This window comes from Falco rusticolus, chromosome 7, assembly GCF_015220075.1.
Source record: "Falco rusticolus isolate bFalRus1 chromosome 7, bFalRus1.pri, whole genome shotgun sequence".
Classification (NCBI taxonomy): Eukaryota; Metazoa; Chordata; class Aves; order Falconiformes; family Falconidae; genus Falco; species Falco rusticolus.
In genome coordinates this window covers 16,676,646-16,700,642 of record NC_051193.1, presented here as the reverse complement: position 1 = coordinate 16,700,642, position 23,997 = coordinate 16,676,646, and the positions used below count along the sequence as shown (strand labels likewise).

Below are 23,997 nucleotides of genomic sequence, written 5' to 3'. Positions count from 1 at the left end.
ACAGACTATCTATCTCTGCAAAAGTGAGAAAGATGCTATTTTAAGAAAGCAATGTTGTCAGTGTATCGCTTAAATATTCCCCCTCTTCACATACCTTGTGGGAATAATGAGGATCCATGATTCGTGCAAGACCAAAGTCACCAATCTTCAGCACCAAGTCTTCAGTATTAATGAAAAGATTAGCTGGTTTGAGATCTCTATGCAGAACATTTGCAGAGTGAATATACTTGAGCCCACGTAGCAGCTGGTACATGAAAAGTCTGGCATGATCTTCCAGTAAAGGGCCTTGCTCTAGCAGATTAGCCAGATCTGTCTCCATGTATTCCTGGACAATGTAAACACAGTTCAATTCTGTAAGGGAGCCCACATCATCTGTTAACTGGCTTCCACTAGGACCAAGAATTTCAAATACTTTGACAATGTTATCGTGGTCAAGTCTTCTAATAATTTTGATCTCACGTAGAGCATGTTTAACACTCTGGGGATCTGTAAGGACAATTTTCTTGACAGCCACTCTCTTGTCACAGTCATTATCGACAGCAGAAAAAACTAAGCCATTTCCACCACAGCCCAGTGGTTTTAAGTCCATATACCGAGAGCCCAGATCAAAACCATGAATGTTCATGAGACTTTCAAATTTTTCTGCCATTTTAAAATTCTTTACGTTTCTTTTTCCTCAAACTACTAAGCTTCTGTAAACACGCGGAGACACTTCCACTGGTATCTGAAGAAAAGGTCTTACAGAAAGGGAGAAGAAACACTTGGCTTTGACTGCAAGATGGTTTCTTGACACTCTCATTTCATTATGAGCCAGCCAGGCCTGTTGTGTCCCCTTGAATTTAGAGCCTGTAAGCTCTAGAACTCAAACTGAGCATAAGATAGAAAGATTGCAGCATTCATAGTTCAAGAAAGGTGCAGCATTTCTGCAGACATTGAAGAAAATACTCACAAGAAACTCAAACGGAATGAAATGACATACTATGCACTCAGCTCTACTGTGCTAAACTGGTTAACATTTAACAAAAATGTGAATAAATATGCACATAATAGGCTTCTATTAACATCCTCCTCCTCACAGTGCAGATACATTCAGTGTTGGACTGGTCCTGAGCAGCGTCATTCTATGGTGCTGGTAAGCACTATTTTTTTTTTCTTCTTCTTCCTCCTTTTTCTGTCCTTTGTTTACAGTCTAGTTAAACAGGAAACTGGCAGCTCTTGATTTACAAAAGATGCCTTCTGTTAATGATCAGGTGGCTCCAGCTCACCACAATCACAATCAAAGCTACCATCCATTTTACTCCGTGACAACCTGAAAAGGAGAGAAAAATACATCAGTATTCTAGCACATACAGAAGTCTTCCTCCTCTCCCCACTCCTTAAGTTGTCCTAGATATACAACTTATTTAACGTCCAGTTACAAAATAAGAAGCTATCACAGAAGCTGAACTAATTAGAAATGACACATACCTTTCATACTTGTGGAAGAAAACTGACAACAACCGCCTACCACCATTTCTAAGCCTATCCTGTGAAAGGCTTAGATACAACCTATTGAGACTATGAGGCACACAATAAAAAAATCCTGCTGGATCTTAATAAAGAAGGGAATATCACAGAAAACTTGGTAATTGTCCAATATAGCTGTTAAGAGACAGGTCAGAAACAATTCAGTCACTAAATTTTGGAATAATTCTCTCCACTAAACTTTTACTCAAAGACAAAATCAGGGTTTTAACTATTTCAACATAGTAAGAGATAACTGGGTTCTGTTCTCATGAAAAGGGTAAGGTTTGTGAACTCTCAGTATTTATTGAGTTGCCAGAATATATAGCGCACATCCGATGCCACTTACAAAGCTTGAAACCTTATGATTTTGGATAAAGTTTATGAACACCTGAAATCATAAATGTGCCTCTACAGAATTATTGTTACAGGAATCACAGGGATAATTCCCACATATTAGACAAATACTATTACTTTATCAATTACTTCTACACTTACCCAACCTCAATTACAGAGAAAAACTTAACAGCAAGTACCTTTTACACAGTAACTGATATATTCTATAACCTTTTCCCCTAACATATGGGGACTTTCAGACATAATTTATTTTTCAATAGTCTAATGAATGCAACTTCTATTTATGAAAACAAAGGTGGTGATTTTCTCAGTAAGGTTTCCCGTCTGCAACAGCAGAACGCAGTCATAAAGACCACATGTTGCATTTTTGCACAACATCCTCTTTTCTTTTAAATGATCAAAGATGCCACAAAGGAAAGACTCAAAGGTGTACCTTCTTGCAGTGTGGTAAGGTTTGGGCAATTCCATTACAAGTCACTTGTATATTCTTCCCCAACAACTATAGTGCATGTCAAACCACTAAATGTCTGCTGTTCGATCTTAGATTTGCACATTTCGGCTCTTCGCCCAGCTCTCTAAATAAATGTAAAGTTCTCCAAACTACCCCAACACCTTAGATTAATTCTATGAGCGCTTCTCCTTAAAACTGTGCTCACACTTCAATGGGACACCCGGGACCAAGCTAAACAAGTCTCCCCACTCCTAACAGGGCAGCAAGAGCAGCTGACAAATCATTAACATATTCTAAAGAATGGCCTCAATTCACTAAAGTAATCAGAATTGCATGCAGAAATAAATAAAAAAAATAATGAAGGCAGGCATACTGGCAAACAGAAACAAGGCTGTTTCACCACATTTAAATGCTACCATTCGTTAGGCTCAAGCCTGATGGCCACCAAGACACACAGCCCCAACGTCCTGGCTCACTCCCTTCTGCCACAGCGCCTGCCTCCAGGTGTGTGTACAGCCACACGACAAACACAGGAAAGAAGGAAACACATTCCACCCCCTGCTGGGTTGTTTTTTGTTGGTTTTTTTTTTTTTAAAAAGATCACCAAATGTAGGATTTCTAAACTGAAAAGCATCGAGCTGCCCTCTACTGATGTGGTAGAGTACCCTGGCAGAAGGGTGATCTTCAGAGCCTTCTTTAGTTGGCATGCGTAACTACTGCCTTGAGATTCCTTTCTCCGCACACTGCCAAGAGTCCTAATTTTAGACCTTGTTTTACAATTATATTATTGTAATGTTATTATATATATATAATGTTATTATAATCTCAGTACAAACATAATGAGGTAACACTGTTACTTTAAATTTCATGTTAACTCAAGATCCAAAGCCTCTGTTCAAACACCCTGCAATAAGCTGTATTATAGATCCTTGGGACCATCTAAAGCCAGTTGTATTCTTCCCCATAATTAGGCTTATTGTTTTGCACTGCTGATGTCTTCAATATGTAGCCATACCAATCAGTTTTCACCAGCTGGGTGACACATCTGGAACCTCTCTTTTAGCTAGTTCAATTAAACAGCACAGGAACAGATTCAAAAAGATGCCCATCAGTAGCAAGGAGTAGGATCTGCTGATCTCTTCACTGTAACTCCAACCTTACTCCTTACTGCCATGACTAAATGAAGCTGTCAGCAGAACTACAACATGAAAGCAGTAAAGAGACTGGGAGTTATGGCCCTCTTGCCTACTGAGTCTCGATTTTCATTCTGCGTCTCTGAAACGATGCATTTTTAATCATCAGCTTATACTACATCCTTCCACTAGGTGACTACTAATAACAATGTTTTCAGAAGGTATACAACGATTTTCAGAATCAGAGTGATTTAGCTAAGAAAACAAACGCCGACAACATAAGCAACCCATTGCAGCCTTCAATTTGACCTGATCCTGCTACAAACTTCCTATCTAACTAGGAGCAAATGACTTAACCCCAAAGCCCCAAAAAGCAGGGCTCAGCTACCACCCAACACAGGATCTAGTCCTAGGAAGCTGACCAGGAGGCAGCCCATCTACCAAACAGATACAGTACCTCACCTAGCAAAAATGCCCCGCTACTAAACCAGATTAATTTAAAGATTCAGTAATTGAGTCATCTTTTGTTTACTGCCACTGAAAATTCTAATTTGGCAGCTGACAATGCTGTAGTAGGTTCATATATCCTTGTCTAAACAAACAAAAAATCCTCAGGCTTCTAAACTAACCCCATGCACTAACTACACTTACCTCCTCTTTCACATTAAAGAGCTACCTTCACTGTGCCAGTTTGCTCTCTCACCTAGCACAGCCCTTCGCTCGCATGCTACAGCCCCTTCTACAGCCCCTTCGGTGCCGTTGCCTGTCAGCCGGCCCCTCAGCCAGGACTGCAGCTCCCAGAGCATCGCTTGCGCCAGGGAAGCAGCTGAACTCTCACTTCCCCATCCACGAGTTAATAGCAAACAGACATTTAAGACAATTAGTCCCATGGACCAGAAGCAAATAGGAGGGACAGAATATAAAAAGTTAACCCCAAACTTGCCTTCACTCTAAGGTAATTACTTCAGGGGTAATCAGCTAGAAGAAACTGAGGCTTTTCTCAAGCCAAAAATAAGCTCAGAGTAACAAATTTTCTTCTTTGCATTTTATAGTAATTTTTAACTTTGGAAAATGACGAGGTGGTTTTTTTAAAACATTAATACTTATGAAGAGTGACCTCAACAGCCATTAAGTTTACTTATTTTCAGTTTCAATGAAAGTTGTAACTGTCAGCCCAACTGTCTTGAAAATATAAACTAAATAAACAAAACTGACAAATTGCTCTTCAGTTGTGTAACATGCTCTAATCACTTGAAACACATGATGGACTATAGTATAAAAAAAAAGGAGGGAGGGGTTATCACCCCAATTTGTGCCACATAGGCTATTCACGCAGGCACTGATGTTTTCATTTAGGCTGTCACCTTGCCAAGGCTACCTCTTTTTTTTTTTTAAGCAGTACTTTTATTCTTTCCTCCCACAACATTTAAAGAAGGAAACACAAAGAGACTAGTTTCTTAAGTGGTTTAAAACTACGCTTTTAAAACAGATCAGTTCTCAGGAGAGGGCAACATAAGTGACCCACAGAAGGGCTGTCATCTTTGACATGATTCCCTGTGCTGGCAGACATCATCACACCCGACCAGCTTCACGCATTATGCAAGCTGCCCCTTCAATTCGTGCTCAACTTCTGCACGTGGATTTATCACAGTTTTCAGGAAACAGGATGTACATTGAAAAACGTCAAGTATGAGACGTTTACTTTTTCAGAAATACAAATAAGACTGAAAGATACCAGTTAATTTGATTACACAGACCACATAATGATCAAATCATTAGTCACAAGAGAAAGACCAAGAATGACTAATGACATATTATACAACTTGCTAAGTACTATCCCTTTGACTATAAAAATACGGGGCACAGAAGTAATTTTTTTTTTAGATCAGCCACGTTGCAGTCAGTAGGCAGAGTGAGTCATCACCCAACTCTTGAAACTGCCGCTTTTCTAAAGCCTCCTACTTGCCCCCCACGCTGTTTAGGGAACTCTGTACTGGCAGTCAGCAATGTTACTATTAGTTTATAAGCCTTACCGAAGCATCTGTAAAAGCACACAAAAATCCACCGGTTTTCTGTATCATAAATCTAAACGGTTCGGTCCTCCCTGCGGGTAATTCACGGAAGGCTGACAGCCGAAGAAGCCCGCCACCAGCCGAGCACAGCCTCCCGCACCCGGGCGGCGCGGTGCCTGCCCGCCGCTCCACAGGCGGCCAAACCGGGCAGAGGGCAGCGGGCCCGCGGCCGCACACGCCAGGCCAGGGCCCCAGCCAGCGGCCCAAACACCCAGTTCCCATTTTAGCTTTACAGCACACGTTTTCTGAGCCCGATTACCAAACCAAAGCCTACCTCTATCCTTAAGCCACCGCTTTCTGGAACTGGCAACCGGGTTTATAAACACACCGCGCTATCGTGACGTTACTTTTACACACACACGTATATGAAAAGCTTGTTGGCACCAGCGCTGTTATCAACGTTCGCACCGGCCGTATGACCGTTTCCTTCGCCAACAAGCCGGCCAAGCCAGCCGCCGGCGGGCCGCTCCGGCCGGGCACTGCGGTAGCCGGCCGGCATCGGGAGGGAAGCTGCCTCTCCCAAGGCACCTGCTCCGCCGAAGGCCGCCGCTCCGGCCGCCTCTCCTCCAGCTGTTTTCATAGTGCCTGGAGCTACTCAAGAAAAGCGCTAAGTCCCTTTTCCCACAGGAGATGCCCGGGACTCAGGGGAGCCAGCGGTACCTGTCCCCACGGCTCCCGGCTGGGAGGCGGCGCCGGGCCCCCAGCGCCGCAGCCGAACTTCCGCAGCCTGAGGAGAGGCCGGGCCGCCGCCCGCAGCCGGCCGGGCAAAGGGCATCCTTCCTCCCGCCGGGGCGGGCCACCTCGTCCCGCCGGCGCCGCTCCTCCCTCACACCCCCTGCAGACACCGGCGACCGCCCGGGCAGAGGGGGCTCACCCGCGCCGTGCCCCCGGCCGCGGGGCCGCCCCCCGGCCCGGCGCCCCCGCGGGCCGCCGCAGCGCGGAGCACTCTACCTTCAAACGCCCTTCAGGGCGCGGACACCGCCCCCGGCCCCGGGGGCCCCACTCCGGCGGGAGAGGCGACCCCCAAGGGCCCGGCGCGGCGCCGCTCGGGCCGCAGCCGCCGGCCTCCAGGAGCGCCCCCCTGGCGGCGCCACGCGCCCGCCCCGCCCGCCCCGTCGGCGCCCGCTCGGCCCCCTCACCCCGGGGCCGCTGCCGCCGCAGTGCGGAGGGACCGGGCCAGCTCCCGGCGGAGCAGAGCGGGGCGCCGCGGAGCGCAGCGGGCCGGGCCGGGGGGCGCCGCCACCGTCCGGCGAGAGGGAACAAAGCGCCTTTGTGCGCCGGGGCCGGGCCCGCGCGTGCGGCGGCCGCAGACCCCCCCTCTCTCCCCACCCCTCACCGCCGCCTCGCCGGCCGCGCCGCTGCACTCACGGGCCTTCCCAGGCTCATCGGGGGCTGCGCTGCTCACACGGCCGGGCCCCGCTGCCCCGCCACCGCCTCCAGCCCGGCGCCCGACCGCCTCGCTGCAGTTGCCGCTGCCGCAGCCGCCGCCATGTAACCCGGCGCGGAGGGCAGGGAGGGGCGGTGCCAGCGGCGGCTCCGCCTCCGCCTCCGAGAGGCGGGGCGGGGCGGCGCGGGCCGGGGGGCGGCCGCGGCGGGCGGGCTGACGGGTAGCGCCGGCCGGGCGGGCCGGTGGCCGCTCACCGCGCGGAACGTTGCCGATGGCTGCGACGCCCTCCCGAGCCGAGGGAGCGGCTGAACTTCTCCCCAGCGGGCTGGGCCCGGGGCCGAGGCGGGACACCCCCTCGCCGAGCGCTCGCTTCGCAGCCTAGCCTCCCTCCGCGGAACGCGGCTGTCGGCAGCCCGTGTGCCCGGGGAGCTTCGCGGAGCCTTAGAGCTCACTTGAGTCAAACCCGTCGAAGGAGCGGGCCTAGCGGAGCGAGGCGCGGCCGCTGCGCACTGCCGCCGAGCTCGGCTCGAACTGGAGGCCTGCGGGCACAGACGGTGGGCCTCCAGCGCTGATTAACCCGCAAGGCTTCGATTACAATTTTTGCTTCCTGCTCCCGAGTGATCGCCGCCGCCTGACGGCTGCCCTCGGGCCATGCTGCCTTTGAGAGCTGCCTGTGACCCGGGCCCTGGCAGTGCCTGACTCGCCAGGGCCCGGGGCTTGGCTTCCTACCCTTTCCCTCGGCCGCAACGGAGCCGAAAGGAGCCCCGCAGGCGGCAAGGGGACCGGGAGGCTGGTGCTGTGCAGCGGGGGGGTGCGGGGAGGAGGGCCGCCCCGGGTCTCCCTTCGAGGGCTGCAGGAGGAAGGGGAGAAGGGAGACAGCGAGGCCCGGGGGGGTCATGAGGCTCGGGGGGGGAGGGGGCGGTGAGGCCCAGGGGGGCAGCAAGGCCCAGGAAGGGCGGCGAGGCCCCCCCACCGTGGGAGCGCTGCTCCTGTGGGTGCTGGTGCCTGGGGTGGGAGCAGTGGTGGTATGGCTCTGTGGGCCCGGGTCAGCCATCCCAGCTCCAAAACATCCCTCACAGCATAGAAACAACAGCATGGCTAGAAGGCAGCTGGGGGGAGTGGGGGAGGCAGGCTTTCCTTCTCCAAAGGGGACATTCTGGCTCAGGTGTTCTGTGGTCTTAGTGTCATGGGGGGACATGGACGATCCCCCCACAAGCATCTACAAAGTGCTTGCCATTGCTGTCACCCCTATGGGTGCCAGAAATGGTTTCGCTCTCGCTATTGCATCTCCCTAAACAGACATAGGCAGAGATACTAAGTCTACTTTTCCCTGAAAATCACAACTAATACAAGACAATAAAGCAAAATAATTAAAACATTATTTTTTTTCCCCATGAGATTTTTAAAAGCAGCTGTAGTTGGGAGAGAGAGGCATGGAAACACTAGGCCTGTAGGTATCAGGAGCCTTACGCTTCCACCAACACTGTTTTGGAGCAACTCTCAAGACAGGGTGCGGTTTGCCTAGGTCCGTTGCATGCCTTCTCCGTGCAGGATGACTCAGAAGAAGATAAAACATTTGATGCTTATTTTTACTGCTTAAACAGAGGTTATTTATACTAGATAGAAGTTACTCACATTGCATAGGGCCGTACAGCTCACTCTGCTGCCACCTGGGCAGAAGCATCCAATTTACCTTTGCACTTTTAAATTGTAATTTAATTTTCCTAATAAACAAGTCATGCGTCAACGTCCAAGGAGCTCCCTACCCAGCTTCTCTAAAGTTATTTAAAACAACTTTTAAACCCCCTTTCAATTATGAAGCCAAGCATTATCTTTTAATGTAGTCAGATGCATTGCTAACTCTGACATTGCCCCCACTGGCAGGAGAGGCAGCTTGGCCATTTGATAATACAACACTGTACTAATAGCACATGTACGAATGTCAGTAACTGAACTGACACTTTACATTACAATATTTGCTAATTTATGGGCAGCTAACCATGCTGCCAACAGTGGAGAAAAGTCAGAAACAAAGTTGCAGTTCTTCTGCCCACCCAGCAAAACAGAGCTGGAAGATTATAGCGCTGGCTGCTCCAGAAGGCCTGTATTTAAATACAGTCTATAAAAAAACTGCAGGAGTGCATATTTGGAAGAGGTGATGTTAGGACGGCAACCAGAGCCAAGCCACAGAGGAGTGTTTACTTGCACTAAAGGGAGAGATTTGGGACTCAGAAAAGGCAGGAGCAGCAGTGGTTGTATGTCTAAACCCAGAGCTATTTAGTCAATTAAAGAATCCTTGCACCCATACAAAGTATTTTCACTGTGAGAGACAAAAGTGCAAGCTGATCCTAGGGGACTGTAGCAAGGAAAAATTTATATTACAGCCTTAGAAGCATCTGGAGAGTCCATCATCATACTGTGTCTATAGGGAATATTTGCTAATTCTCACACTGCCATTTCAGTCAGGTGGAGAAGTTGCACATCCACGGAGTTTGCTCTGCAGCAGCCCAAACTATTCGAAAAACAGTTTAGCAAACACAGAGGAGACTTGCAGTAAATGGCAAGCTTCCTGCCTGTAAGGAAGCACACACTCACTCGTAAAACTCACATAGTGCAGAAGTACCACCATTTTTCTGGGTTCCTTATTAATAAATCAAGAGCTACTTTCTTTTTTCTTCTTTTTTTTCCCCTCCAAATTCTTTTCTGCCATTCTAAAAGCATAGTCTGTGGTAGGATCTAGTGAATGAGATCCTTCAATCTGGAGGAAAATCATGCAACAAGAAAGAGCATGCTGCAGGAATGTTACTTGTCCTCAGCTTCACTGTTTATAGAATTACAATGCATGTAAGAAAGAGTTGCTCAGAATTTAATTGTGTGTCACATGGCAATTTATAGCTATCTAATCCAGCAAATTGCTAATCTGTTCTCAGGTTTTTAATATCCTATTGATTAGGCTATAAATTACTGTGTCAAATTTTTTCCCAGTTCCCCACAAGAATGCAATTACTAGCATGTAGATGATACGCTATATGAAACCATCCCATTCTAAAACATTTGCAGATGTTAACTGTCAGCAAAATGCAAACTAAGAAAAGAACTGGACTTTGAAGGTCATAAAGCCCAGCAATTAAAAAATAATTAGAACTGAAGCAATGATTCATTTCTTATATCCAAGTTCAAAAAGATCAAACAGTAAATTCCAATGTAATATTTCAGTCCTGTGTGCGAATCGTTACTCGTGGCATAAAAGGGAATTAAGTGTCCACACCCATTGTGATTGGCAAGGGAAGAAAGATTTGGAGACGGTTTGAAAAGGTTGCCCAAGGTGACTTGGCAGCTCCACGCTTTTGTCTCAGTTTCATTGCTTTGCAGGGCTTTTCTGTGGGAAATCTTTGTTTTCTGGCTTTATGCAGCTCACCCTAATGAGTCCAGGTATTTTCAGAAGAGGCTCAGTTTAAGCATGTACCTCATACCCAGCAGCCTCCACCCCCAGTGAAGATTAAAGTATCTAAGGTGATACCTGGTTCTTGCCCTGTCCCGCAGTATCAGTCCCCTGGGCAGCTGAATGTGCTAAGACACACGGGGAAGATGCTGACAGCAGATGGTACCCAGGGCACCCACCTGACTGCTCCTGCTTGACTTACACAGCCTCCCAAGGAAGGGAAGTGTATCCTAGGATACATTTTTGAGGGCTGACCACGCTTCTTACCAAAGTCTCAGATTAATTTTGCGCAGGGATAGGGATGACTTTAGAGCGACAATCCAACTTATTAAAAGGGGATGGGGAGAGGTTCAAGAAACACTTGGTTTCTGCTGCCTCCTTGGCCTGCCTCTGCTTACCTGTGTTCTGCAGAGTGATCTGGGCCCTGAAGTACAGTTTGGTTTCCCTAGCACAGTTCGCAAGCATTTTTAATAGTTTGTTTGGGTCTCCTTTAACTGCCACCTTCTCCAATTAGCCTAGTTCTCTGCAGGTGTTAAGCAAAGCCTTTACAAATCCCTTGGTCTTCCAGCTTACAGTTTCATAGTGCTGACAGTCAGCACAAACAGTGCAGATAAATTTGAGTTTCACTGACAACCTGACAGCTCAGGTAGCTTCACTTCTTGGGCACCTCCATTTCCTGGTAAAGGCCAGACTACACCTTCCATACTGGATGTAGGAGTTTTTTATTTGTTCTTTTTTAACACAAAACATTTTGCTAATGAATGCTCTCTGGGCTTGCAGACTTTATAAAGTTTTCGTAATAGATCTTAAAGTATACTTCATGCCAGCATTATTAGCGGGTAACCACATGGAAGTTGCTATCATAAAAACTTTGAAGAAATTTTTGTGTCAAAATCCTATTTTAGTTAAAGTTTACTTAGCAGGAGCCAAAGCTGCCTGGGCACAGACAGCATGCCATCACCTCATTTGCACTCACTTGGTGGAATGGGCTTTGCTAGAGCAAGCTTTGTATCGTCTACATTCTGATCAGGAAAGAAGCTATAATAATATTAGGGGACTTAGAAGAAAGGAAAAAGGTAAACCCTAAGATCTTTATCCCTGTGTGAAACAATAGATAGACTGGAATAGTACAGACGATTAACAGAGATCAATTCAGACCAAAGGCAGCAAAGTACAAAGGGCAAATGAAGGTGGAGAAAGAAAGTCACAGAAGATGTTCAACTTTGAGGTTAGAACTAAATGGGTTCTGTGACATACTTTGGAAATTCTGTGAATCTGCAGGAAAGAAAGTCATTAAATGCTTAAAACAGAACAAGTCATTCTTCCCCCTTGGTAGATCATCAGCAATCTAGGACACTTCGGTATAGCTAGCTGCATGCAGGCTCCCTGCTTAATATCATACATTTTTATTAAGTCAGGTAATTCCATTGCCTACTTTTTCTATGTCTTAAGCAACACTTAGCACAGGGGACAGAGCAGCTCAGAGTTGTGGTAATACTGGGAGAAGAGGAAAGCTTAGAAAACTTGCCTTGTAGCTGGTCATCACTGAAATCATCAGCCCTCTGTGTGTGAAATTCACTTGTAGGGCTGGAGCTCTCCTAGATTTCTCAGCTTTTCATTAATTCCTCGTTTAGTTAACCTTGCATAGAGATAGCTATCAGTATTTCATGCACAGAATAGCAAATGTAGAAAAATTTACCAAGGTGGGTAATTAAGGCAGTATGTATTAGGTTTAATCACCTTTTAAAGGATGACTAGCACCAACATTTTCACACTTGGATGCTCCAAGTGACCTGAGTTGCTTCTAACTTCCCAGCGCGTGATGTGTGCTGGAGCCAGGCTGCAGATCCAGTCAGTGGATGAATCTACAGCTGAAAAACATTCTACAGAAAGGAGCAGGGCTGTTGTGACAAGGCAAAGTGTAGGATGAAGTGGAAACAAGAAGCACCAAATGTTTTTTTCCCAGCACTTCAGGTACGAGACGATTCCATGTGCAACAGTTCTCTCCTGTTTGGACCTGCAGGAAGGCACCGCTCTCATCCCCACCTCAAAACCTCAAGTGAAGTAGTCAGGAGAACGTGCCTGCCCACTAAAGTGGCATCAGAGCAATTGTCTAAGGCATCTCCATGCTAGTTATTGCACTGGCTGCAGTGCTGCTAGAGTTGTAAGGCAGCATATTACTGTACAGATATTATTGAAATACCTGTAATACCTTGAGTACTCCAATGTAGGGAGATGCCCTGGAAGCAGGGTGGGGTGCTCTCAGCAAAAAATGCATTTGGTTTTGGGTCCCTACTGGAAAATATGTCAGCTCTTGAGCAGAAGTTATAAAGGCCTGATGATGAATTTATGTAGACCAATTACAGGGTTTTGTAGAACTGTTGCATTTAATTGCAGAACCATACATACTGCTATTAGAACTGTTATTGTTCATTCCTATAAAACAGTAAACTTTCCTACATGCAGCATTTTGATTGCTATTGCATTACAGAGATAAAGCCTCTGCTGTGCAATTGTAAATACAGCTGGTGCTGCAGAGCTTGTCATTTACAGAGAAAAAAAAATTGGTCTAACATTTGCTAACATTTTCACCAACACCAGAATCCTCCTGAAATACATTTACAGGGGGCAAAGCTCAATACAAATACACGGGCATCAGCTAATACACTACTGCAGCAACCTGAGGCTACACAACTCTTACGTATCGAAGAGCAACAAATGTTATCTACAAGCTTACAGGGGGAGAAGGGAGGTACATTGAGCTGAGCATTTCAAACACTTTCAAATATTATTTTTCAATAAACCACATAGGAATGGCATGGCTAGAAGTGAATCTTCATTAGCCATCAAGAAGATGATCTATTGCTGCCACAAGAAACTTGGAAAAGCAATACTAATTGGTCAAGAGCGGAAGAGTCTCAGACCTCTACTGCTACTTAGATTTGTACCCTGTAGAGGCCTTTATGAGTGGGACATGGACTCCAGTCCCACCTAGACCACCTGCAGCACTTTGGAACTTCTTATGGTGGTTTGTGAGAACAAGATGGAGCAAGCTTGATTGGGAAATGCATTAAAAAAATCAAGTCTTTGTTACTCCTCAGGCAAAGGCCATCCTCCATTCACTTTGGCCTGCACACAGCGGTCTCCAGCATGCCCACAGCTCATGGATGCAGCTGTTTCACAAGCAAGCAGCGTATTGAATGGCTAAAGAGAAAAAGGCAAGGAGCACAGTGCCAGCAGGGTCAAGGCAGGCCAGTGGGAAACTGATGTGAGTGCTGTTGCTCAGGGAGCATTTCGTCTGTGGCCAACATGCTTTTTCAGGATTCCCAAAATAGCACTTATCATAAACAGCAGATTGACTGGGAAGCATGCTGCTTCACTTAATGCCTCCTACTGTCCCTGCAGACTCCTACCCCAGCCAGTCTCCAGAGGCTAAAGAGATGGAAAACCTAAGAAATGCGAAAAAATGGAAACTTTTTATAGAACATCCACCATCAAATTATACAGCAAATATTCAGCATCACAAAAGCTACATTGAGTCATTTCTGTTGTATCTTCAGGCATCAAAACACAAAGTTTTTATTTTGCTAAGAAATCAATTTTGGAACCATCTCTTCTCCCTTAATACTCTGTAACTTTTTCTCGGCGCGTGTTGTACTATCTATTTCTAAAGATTTCCACTACAAATACATGGGACTATTCAATTCCCCATATTCCCCAACTCCATTATATCTTAGCTTTTGTTAAGATTTTCTAGGATGTTTCAGGTTTTCTCAACAGTTTTGAGACACTTGCTGGGAGGGAACACATTTCCAAGCTATTTTAGTTTTCTTATGAAAACCAGGTTTTGCCTATGTGCAAGAATCAGCAGACATTTTATAAATAGCTTTGGACAGCTGACAGGGTATGATGCAAGACCTCAGGCCACTCCACAGAGGGCAACTGTCTGAAATGCTCAGGAAAGAGGGACTTGGACCATTGACTACTACACAGGGGTGAAAAAAAAATAATAAATGATAGATGCACAGAAGCATCATTTACTACAGAGGATATCAGGCTTATGAAACACAAGATCTCAGTCTTATTACAGCTCAAGCAAAAAGTCTATTTGCTTGCAACTACACTACAATGAAAAACAGTAGAATTGAATTCTCCTTTGAAGAAGAAAAACTGACCAGAACTGTCTGAACTTGCTTTGTCTTTTACTCTTGAGGATGAGATTTCCCCTCCTAACACACTGTAAATGCCAACACACATATTGGAGATTCTCCAGACTTCAACTGGTGCCAAACACTGGGATCATCTTCTTACCCTGGCATTTCCCATCAGCTTCAGCAAAGGCTTTTCCAACTCAAACTGCTTTAAATGGGCTCCAATAATAGCTGCTTAGAGGTTAATCTGTGTCTATTCATCTGATCCTAAGAACTGTTCCTCTTTGCAATAGTAATACGGAATGGAGCATCCGCTCCCTGTCTCATCAGCTCTATCAGCTTCCATGAAGATAAAGCACAGTAATTTAACCCCAAATAAATGCTTAGTTTGGAATAGGGGCAAATCTCAGCATTCTTAAGTCCCTGGAAAAACTCTCAACAGATTTAACTTCAACGCAGTGACTCCAGCCTTCTCCCTCACTACCAAGTTGGCTCCTCTTCCTAACAGCAGCAAGCACCCCTCAGCCCACTCCTTACCACACTTTCACACTGCTGATGACTGAGCAGCATGCTATACATGGAAGACTACAAGTATTAGTGAGAAGTAGGTAGCGTACCTCCCCAGCAGATGTGCATTTTGAGTCATTCAGTCCAGAAAGTGATGCGTTTGTCCTCTGCATTCCCATGTTGCAGTTAGGTCTTGTGCGGCGCTAGAAGAGCTGGCCTTGAAGCAGCCACGGAGCAGTCTCCTTTCTGCACTGGGCACTAGAAGTGTGTGAGTGTGTAAGCACACAACACATCTGCATAAGGGCGTTGTGATAAGCACCCACAGTGCTTTCTCCCACAGCCCCAGCATCAGGGAGGCTAGCCTGAGACTCCTGCTGAGATCTAACAACAGAGAATGAAATAGTTGATCCATCTCACAGCCATACCTCAGAGGCACCCTGCTTTCAGGGGTGGATGGTTTCTACTCTTCATTTGTAAGCTATCTGTTCCAATGACAGATAGAAGAGCCTAGAAGCACCTATGAAAGGAGTAAATAATACATGACACGTTTTTTGAGCTTTTGTACCGAGGAACTGATTTTACCCATGATCTACATTTCTGTAAGTCTAAAGAACTTGATTTTTTTTCCCCATTAAAGACATTAAATATGACTGAATCTTTTGTTATTTTGGAAATGTAAAATCTATTACCTCTGCTAGAGGTACAACAGTGCTGAAACTGGGCCATCCCAAACTTTTTCAGACAAAGGCTATGCAAACGGAAATGGAATACATATGTCCGTTTATACACTGCAGGATGTAAAAGCAAATTCACGTGTTAGGGGTTGTTCACACATTGCATGTGAGCAGGAGAGAAGGGTACAAGAGAAGGCAGACAAGGCTGTCAGCCTTTGCAGAGCTCAGTGAGAGCTCCAGTGCATGAGATCTAACTGTCCTTAATGACCACAAGCATAAACCCCCCATAATTGTAAACCCAGACTTCGTTCTTTTCTGCGTTTGGAAGATCTCATATATCTTTTTTGCTTCTTGACCTACAAGGAAGAGTACAAGATAGCCTCCTCTACAGAGACGTGTTTTTGTACAGGGCTCATGCAAGCTGCTTCTCAGAAATACCCCCATAGGATACCCTGGTGCTGAGGAATCACTGAGAAGCTGTCCTAAACCCAGAAAGTTATCTCGTATATGTAAACATTTCACTGTATAGTTATGCCTAGAGGTTCTTTCATGATCTGAATAGCGAGGTTTACTTTGCAAGTGAGCTGGAATTAAGAAAGATAAAGAGGTAGAGAAACCTGCTTTTTAGTGCATCAGCATTCTCTTATCTCTAGCATATCTCTAAACAGTTTTCAATCACATTCAGTCAAAAACTGTTAAATGAAAACTGAAGAGATACAATATACATCTGAAGTTATATTCTGTGACAGAGGAAAGGTATTGCTCCCTCATTCTTTGGGTCTTGTGAATGACTGGAGAACCATTGAAGCCTCAGTTAAAATAAAATCAATTCTGATAAATCTATTTTAGTAAACACAAAAAGTTGCTAACCATTATCTCAATTTTCTTATTGTTTTATCTGGACACTCCCAAAACAAAAGCAATCAAGATGATTCAAAGAAGAGGAGTTTCAACCTTTGGACCAGCTCTAATTGCAATACTTAGTTCTCATGATTGCTGCAATTCAACAGACTCCAACATGATCAGAGTGCTCATGTGTGCTCCCGACCTACTCCACATGGCTCCTGTCCATAATCTGCTGTCCCCCATGGCTAACAGCACCACAAACCAGCTGGAAGATCTTCTGTTCCCTTGCGTCCATTATCACAGAAGTTAGGTGCACAAATGCATTCACTTGTGCTCAGTAGTGGGAGACTATTTGTGACAAGGTCAGGCTGCGCAGTGGAAGATCTTGCTTCGCCACATAAAGCAATGAAGAACCAGGCTTCAGCCCCCCGACAACAGCAGGCAAGCTCCTCCTGGTAGCCTGTATCTTGACATGGTGGCCCAGAAGGGTAAGACTGCAGCTCACAAACCTCTCAGCTTTTCCTTGCTGTTAACTTTTCCAGGACAGACAGCCTCTCTAGCTACAAACTATCTTGGGAAAGGTATACCCCTGAAATCAAGGATGGACATGAGCCTCAGCCCTTGCTTTCAGAATCAAACCATCCTGCCGGGGCTGAACTAGGAGTCTCGTTACCGCTGCCCAGACCATCCTGCTCCAAGGGCAGCTCCAAGGAGGACTTAACACTCTCAAGCCTGTCTGTCAGAGATGCTTCACAAAGACTTTACAAGACAGTGCAATATTAATCCAAACCAAGGCGGTGATTTTCCCCTCCACCCAGTAAAGGTTTTGAGATGTCAGCTGTTTATTTTTTCCTGACAGACTACCCAAACTAGTATTTCCACAGCTGCGTGAACTATCTAAATAGTTCCTAGAAGTACAGAGTAAAGTGACATTATTACGGTTTGTGATAATATCCCTGTTTAAATATTTAAGGCAATTAATTTGCTTGTAGCAAAAATGATTCAAGGGCTATATGTACAATTTGCAATCAAAGCACTATCCTGTACTCTTTGTTTATCATCCTAGGTCTAATGATATTTATTAGTAAAAAATACAGATGTAGTCATTGCTGGGCAGCGCTAAATCAGTGGCAAGGCTTGACAGGCTATTGTCAAGTAGGAAAACTTCAACCAAGAACCTGTGGTACTGCCGAAATCAAGTGAAACCTCAGGGTAGCAATGGAAACTTTTGAACTTTTTCACACAGAGGAACAAGAAGCTTTATCTTCCTGATTGCTCTAATGTTTTAGATAGCAGGAGAACATGGAACTATGGGCCTTAATGTCAGGTAGTAAACTTCTCTGACCTTTGAAGGGAACTCCATGTGACATGACAATCACAGTAATCAGAACAAGCTCTATCTGCTCTGATACAGCTTTACTGCATGAGCAGATACTCCTTTTTGTCCTCACAAGTGCTCAGTACTCAGTGCTCCGCTTCATTCGTTGCACAGGTAGTGCTAACCTCATTACCAGTAATTGGATACCAAGAAAAAATAAAATCAGTGTACTGCCCTATGTCTTATTCATCACATATTGCCCCAGTCTGAGGACAGAAACACCAGGGTTTAAGGGCTCTGCAGGTACCCATTCAATTAATTTCTACAATCTGTAAAAATGTCAGGGTATTATCACTTCCATTTTCCTGAACTAAGTCACAAAGATCAAGGTCACAGCAGCCCTTAATAGCAGCTGCACAATTTAAGATTTCTAGAACTGAATTTTGCAAGGGATTTGTATTTTATTCCACTGTTCAACTTTTCAACCCACTTTGAAAAGTGATTGGTATTTCTTGCACTAAGTGCAGATCCCCAAAGCTCTGAATTCTCATTTTTTGAAAGTTATTTTAGGCTTTGTCCAGGCTGCTCTGATTTTCCCCAGCACCAGAAGACCCCAAATAGCTGTGCTTGTACACCCCGAGTAGCTGTGTTTGCACACTCTACGTGCCAGCCACTCTGCTCCCTCTCAGCTGCTCGTCTAGTTTATCCAAGCCTCCTCCCATTTCCCAGTTTCTATTTTCTTTTCTCCTTTCCAATTAAAGCCTCGTTTTTACAAGCTTTTTCTCCCAACCTACTCCTTATAAATTTCAGTCCTTGTTTTTTCCGTGTGTGATTATGTAGCTACCTCCAACTTCTTAACTGGAGCCAACAGGGGCCACTAAAAGCAGTGCATGGGAGGAACAGTCCACTTAATTTCAATTAAGGTGCCCAAACCCAACAGAGCCTGCAGCAGCCCATGGATGCAGTCACAGGAAAATTTCTGTTTCAGAAGTTGGCTGGGCTGGAGCACACCCAGGACCAACAGACAGCACAGGAATTTATCTGCTGCCACATCTATCCAGTCTGCAAAACCTGAGGTCTCCAGTTCATAGCCATCAAGAGATTTTCCACAAAGATAAAACGTGCATCTTTGATTCTGGATTTCAAGAGTGCCCTCCTCTTCTTATACAGGCAAGAGCCTTTTAAAAACTTTTCTTGTTTGCCCGTTTTTAAGGAGGACAAAATCAAGGCTCTCCTCCACCCTGGTTCTTTTAAAATGACAAAATAGTTGAGCTGAACGATCTAGAAAAGTTCAGATTTAGAAATATACCTGGCACAAAAATGTTTCCATCCAAAGAATTAGCTGTCAGCAAAGTCATGGTCTATTGAAACTGAAGCAAGCACTGAGGCGAAGGCAATCCCAACATGAGAGCTTTGCCTGAGCCACCGAGGGGCTGCGAGTGCCATGTTCTGCTGTGTTATGCCATTGTTCCCCACATGTACAGCCTCTCTCCATAACCGCTCCTCTGCCTCGGCAAAGGAACAGGCACATTCACATCTTCTCCTCCCCCAGCAGAAGGTACCCAGAAAGCCAACACAGGCTGCATCACCTCTCCAGGCAGCCTTCTGACACCCCTGGGGCTGCAAAGCTGCTAGCTGTCAGGGAAGGTGGTGGTGAAAGGGACTCCCTACCCAGGAACGCATTGAGGACTAAAGAAGGTGGACCAGAGAGCTTCTGAGAAAGACATGACCCTGTCAGTGTTTTCCCCGCGGGTCAGTGAGAGGTTGCTGGGGGGGCACGGGGAAGCCCCACAGCAGTACTTGCTGCTGGGATACAGAGGGCTCCGTGCAATCTGCTCTTCCCCTTTGCAAAGGTATTTTGGGAAAAGGCTTTCAGCAGTGGAAAGCAGGAGGCTGTTTTTTGTAAGAAAATATCCCACTCTCCAGGACAAAGTTTATTCCTGTTATTTTGCTCTGACGTGCAGTCACACAGCCTCTCCTACCACCCGACCCCTGCTGCTTGCCCTGCATCCTGGGCGCAGTCCCCGCAGCCCCTCGCTGCAGCTGCCATTACGGCGCTGTGGGGCAGCCGGCAGCGGGGTGGGCAGGAGACCTGGGGTTACAGGGACAGACCTCAGGAACCAGGGGAATGCAACACTGATGGAGATGAGGAGATAAGTGTTTAAATAATCTCCATCGTCAGTTTCTCCATAATCTCAGTTTTTGGCTGGTTGCAGGGACAGACAGAAACCACATGTAACAGTATGCAGGGGATGGGGACAACAGTGACATTAGGCCGACTTTCTGATGGTTACAGAGGCTGTAATTTCTTTTTATGTCCACTGTACCCTATGTGAAAAGCATTTTAAGGCCTGCCCAACCCCCCAGATCCTATTATGAAGAGCTAGATCTCACAAAGCTGTTTTCCAACATGTCAAATTCAGGTTTAGTGGCTCTGTTTGACAGTTTTACGAAGACAGCATTAACTTCCAACTGAGCATAAGCAACTGGGTCACTGCACACCAAGAGTGCATGGCTCTGCACCCCGATGCCTTGCCTGGGTTAGAGGTACTTCTCAGAGCCCCCATCTCCAGCCTCAGCAGAGTCTGTCCCACCCCTCCATCATTCAGCAACAGGCAGGTCAGCTCCCAGGACCTTTACCAAGCTATGGTCATGAGCAGAAGACCTCAAAGGGAGACAGCTATGTCCCACCACTCTTGTTCTCCTAGCATTAATGCCAAGCGCATCAGCGAGCCCACCCGCGCCCACGCCACAGCCACCTGTGGGACCTCTTGTGGGCTGGCCCCACACCAGCCACCGGGCACCCAGTGCTGCAGGGTGGCTGTCTCACCTGCAGCAGGTACACAAACTGCCTGGGGTCCTCCAGCACAGCGCTGGCAGCTGCGGCAGGCAGAATCTAGGAAATACATCCCCAAATCTGCCCTTGTGGTCTTTAAAACAAAGTTTTATTTATGCTGCTGATGGTGGCAAAAAGTAGCCCGAGTCCCCAGTCTACCTTCAGTTCTAATTTTCCATGTGCAAAGCTGAAGCTCTGAGGCTCCTCTCCCTCTGCAGAGCAAACACAGCATTTGCAGGAATAAAGCTCTGCTTATATAAGCTTCCACAAATGCCAAGTCTGACAGAGGAAAAACTTCTGGTAAAAAATTATTTTTTGTCTTTTCAAGAGATCTAATCTATCTTCTGTGCATTCCTGACCTTCAGAAAGTATTTTCATCTCACACATTAAGTATAACAATCCTCTTAACAGGGGAACATTTTGTTAGAGCTTTAAATTGGGTTACGTAAATTATTTGTAGTTCTGACAGCAGGTTTCTCTTCCGTCCACGAGGACAGTTGTTACGAGATTGCTACAAGGTTCATTCGCAATCACAGCAGATAATCATCTGAGGGAACTGTTTGAAATGAGATTTTATCTGGGGGATATGCTACAAGTTTATCAAGGCTTTTCATAAAAGCAGCATTGTTGCCAAAAAATTTGCAATACAGTAACCTGCATGAGAATTAAGAAACCCCTGATGTGAATTGTAAGTTGAGAAAAAAAAATATTTCCAACTCCCACAAACTTCAGGAGGAACAGAACACAGAGGGGAAAAAAGCCAACCTATGGTGGGACTGAGCATGTCTCAATCCACAAGTTTACTCTTGTTGACTACAGTGGGAATTGCAAACAGTCAGGATTGGCTCTTTGTTTCCACTAAGTACTTGCTCAGAAAAAAGCAGAGTGGAAAAATTATTCAAGAAGTAACAGCACTACTCTTAGCATTACATCAGAGCAGTCAATGACTTAGAAACACATTTTGCAGTACTCTTGTCACTCTTTCTTTTCCCCAGTCCCTAACCGGGCATGGGGTTAGACACAGATTTTGAATGGGAAGAATTCTCAGGCAGTAGAAGCCTCCCACATCCCTTTCTCTTGTCACTGGTAAGGCTGGTGAGGAAAAAAAAAACCTACTGATTTCTTCAGGAATGGGAAAAAAAGGGCATCATGTATAAATTGGGATTAATTTTTTAGGTTCTCAATTATATTTATGGGCCATTTAAAAAAAAACAACAAAGCAATAAAAGGGTATTTTATCCATATGGAAAGCATTTTGTTTGACTTTTAAGAACACTCATTTACTGAAACAAAATTTTAAAATGAAAAATTTCTTATCAAAATATGCAAATTTCATTTTAAAATCTTTGTAAGAGCTTTTCAGATTTTTTTTCTCCCTAAGTAACAAGGGCGGTGAGATAAAAATTTCATCCAATGCTAAATATGAGCAATCGAGTAAATCCAGTAAACCTGATTTCTACACTCTCTGGCTGGCATTAAGTTCTTCACAACAGTGGTCCAGAAACCAGTAAACTCAGCCATCCCCTCTGCAGCATGAAAGTACTTCAAGGAGTGACATTTTCAATGAACAAAAAGCAGTGGGTTTGTAAACCACACACACCCACACACAAACACAAGGACCACGCAAAAGGTGCTCAGCAGAGGAGAACCTTTACACACAAAATTTAACATCTGCTAACATTTCCACATCTGCCTAGGAATGCTTTACCTTGGTATTTTCAATCGTATTGAGCTCACTCAGGGTGTTTTATCTTTCCTTCACGTTCCCTCCCCTTCTTTGTTTGATGCCAAATATTTATTTTCAGCAGTCTATACAAAGTTGTCTCATGATTTTATTAGCAGTCCCTCATGTAATACTTTATCTACAGAGAATGCAATGCATTAGTGCTAGGTACAATGTTAGGTATTCCTCTGAACTATCTACAGACACTAGCTGACTAATATACAATGATTTTATTTATATAAAAGACAATGTATTATTATTTTGGTAATTCTCAAAGAGACAGATATGTTTTTAAGTGTTAGTTAGAAAGGCTGACCTTAATCCTTTATACTTCTGTCTCTCTAAACAAACAGATCTCACAGAATACACACAGATATTTAACTTACCATTACTGAAGCTATCTTTTGACTTCCTCAGTACCATTAATATTTAAGCAGAAAGAACAGACCAAACAATTATCCTAATGATACCACACCAGGACTAACAAAGTAATTTTAAAAAAGTCATCCAGAAGAAGAGAGAAGGTCGACCAGAAAACGCGAGTCAGGAATAGCTGTGCTCTGATGAGGAGGGGAAGGTTATGTTGCTGTGATATGAGTAGTTCACAGCTGTTACTCTAGTAATAATTCATCATATTAATATTTAAATGAGAGGAGGAGGAGGGCACAAGATTGTGTGTGACTCAATGGTCCCTCCCTGTCCTTAAGCAGAAAAATAGGCCACCAATACAGAAAGAGCATCAGGAGCTATAGAGTGGGAAGGTTTGTTTTCATTACCTCATGAATAAAAGTGGGCAAACTGGTCCCTGAAGAAGTCTAGAAATTATCCTGGTTTTACTCTTGCAAGTTAAACTCTGTTTCTACCCTCAGAAGCAGCCATTACCTAACGAACAAATCGATGCAGCAACCAGTGCTCTAGGTCTGTACGTGGTGTTTCTTGGATTTCAGAATATTTCCAGCAAGCTTCTACGCTTCCTGCAAAGAGCTGTCCGTGAGAGCCTTCCCTGGCAGTTCCTCACAGGGAACTGCTGCATCTCTGCTGTACTGTGCCATTTATCTACAGACACGTTGATAAGAACCATTTCTTTAATCAGGGCTTACCTCGGCTTGTTCTATTGGACCATCGGGGTCTCTGGCATGGGCAGGCTCTGGAGACCCGAGGAGGAGCTGGAGTGGCTGCTTGCAGGAGATGTTGCAAGGAGCAGAGCCTCAGCCCTAGGGAGCATGGGGGAGCTTCAGGAGGTAGAGCAGCAACACCCAGCAACAGCAGGCTCAGCACAAGGTGGAGGGCTGGAGGAAACAGCTGATGCAGGCATAACCCAGACAGATGTGGGTGGCATCCCTGGCAGGAGAGGCAGCCTGACAACATTTGGTTGCATACAGGGTTGCACAACTTTATCCAACAGTTCAATATAAACACACCTCTCACGTGCTAGTTTTTTGGGGGTTGGGATTTTCTTTTTAGTTCTGTACAGCTCCTCCTTATTAGCAGAAAGAGTGTTACTATGACACCCTGGCTGAGCATCGCCTTGTTGGCTATATAACTTTATAAAGATAATAAGCAACAATTTAATCAGAAATACAGACATAGGCTCCAG

General features: G+C 45.3%; 1 protein-coding gene across 4 annotated transcripts in view; it reads right to left on the bottom strand.

The window, feature by feature from the left end:
• Positions 1-23,748, bottom strand: part of MAPK6 (mitogen-activated protein kinase 6) — a 31,573-nt gene extending 7,825 nt beyond the window's left edge. Inside the window, exons 1-2 of one of the 4 annotated variants that reach the window (XM_037394454.1) lie at positions 23,501-23,748; positions 95-1,309 (exon numbers count right to left, since the gene is read on the bottom strand). In XM_037394454.1, the coding sequence (XP_037250351.1) occupies positions 95-649 (555 nt within the window). In that variant the 5' untranslated portion in view covers positions 650-1,309; positions 23,501-23,748. Of the gene's footprint in view, positions 1-94; positions 1,310-4,095; positions 4,285-6,884; positions 7,015-22,786; positions 23,000-23,500 lie in introns of those variants that run through there. The other 3 variants (XM_037394452.1, XM_037394451.1, XM_037394453.1) reach the window with 3 other exon arrangements.
• Between the last annotated feature and the right edge of the window lie 249 nt (positions 23,749-23,997).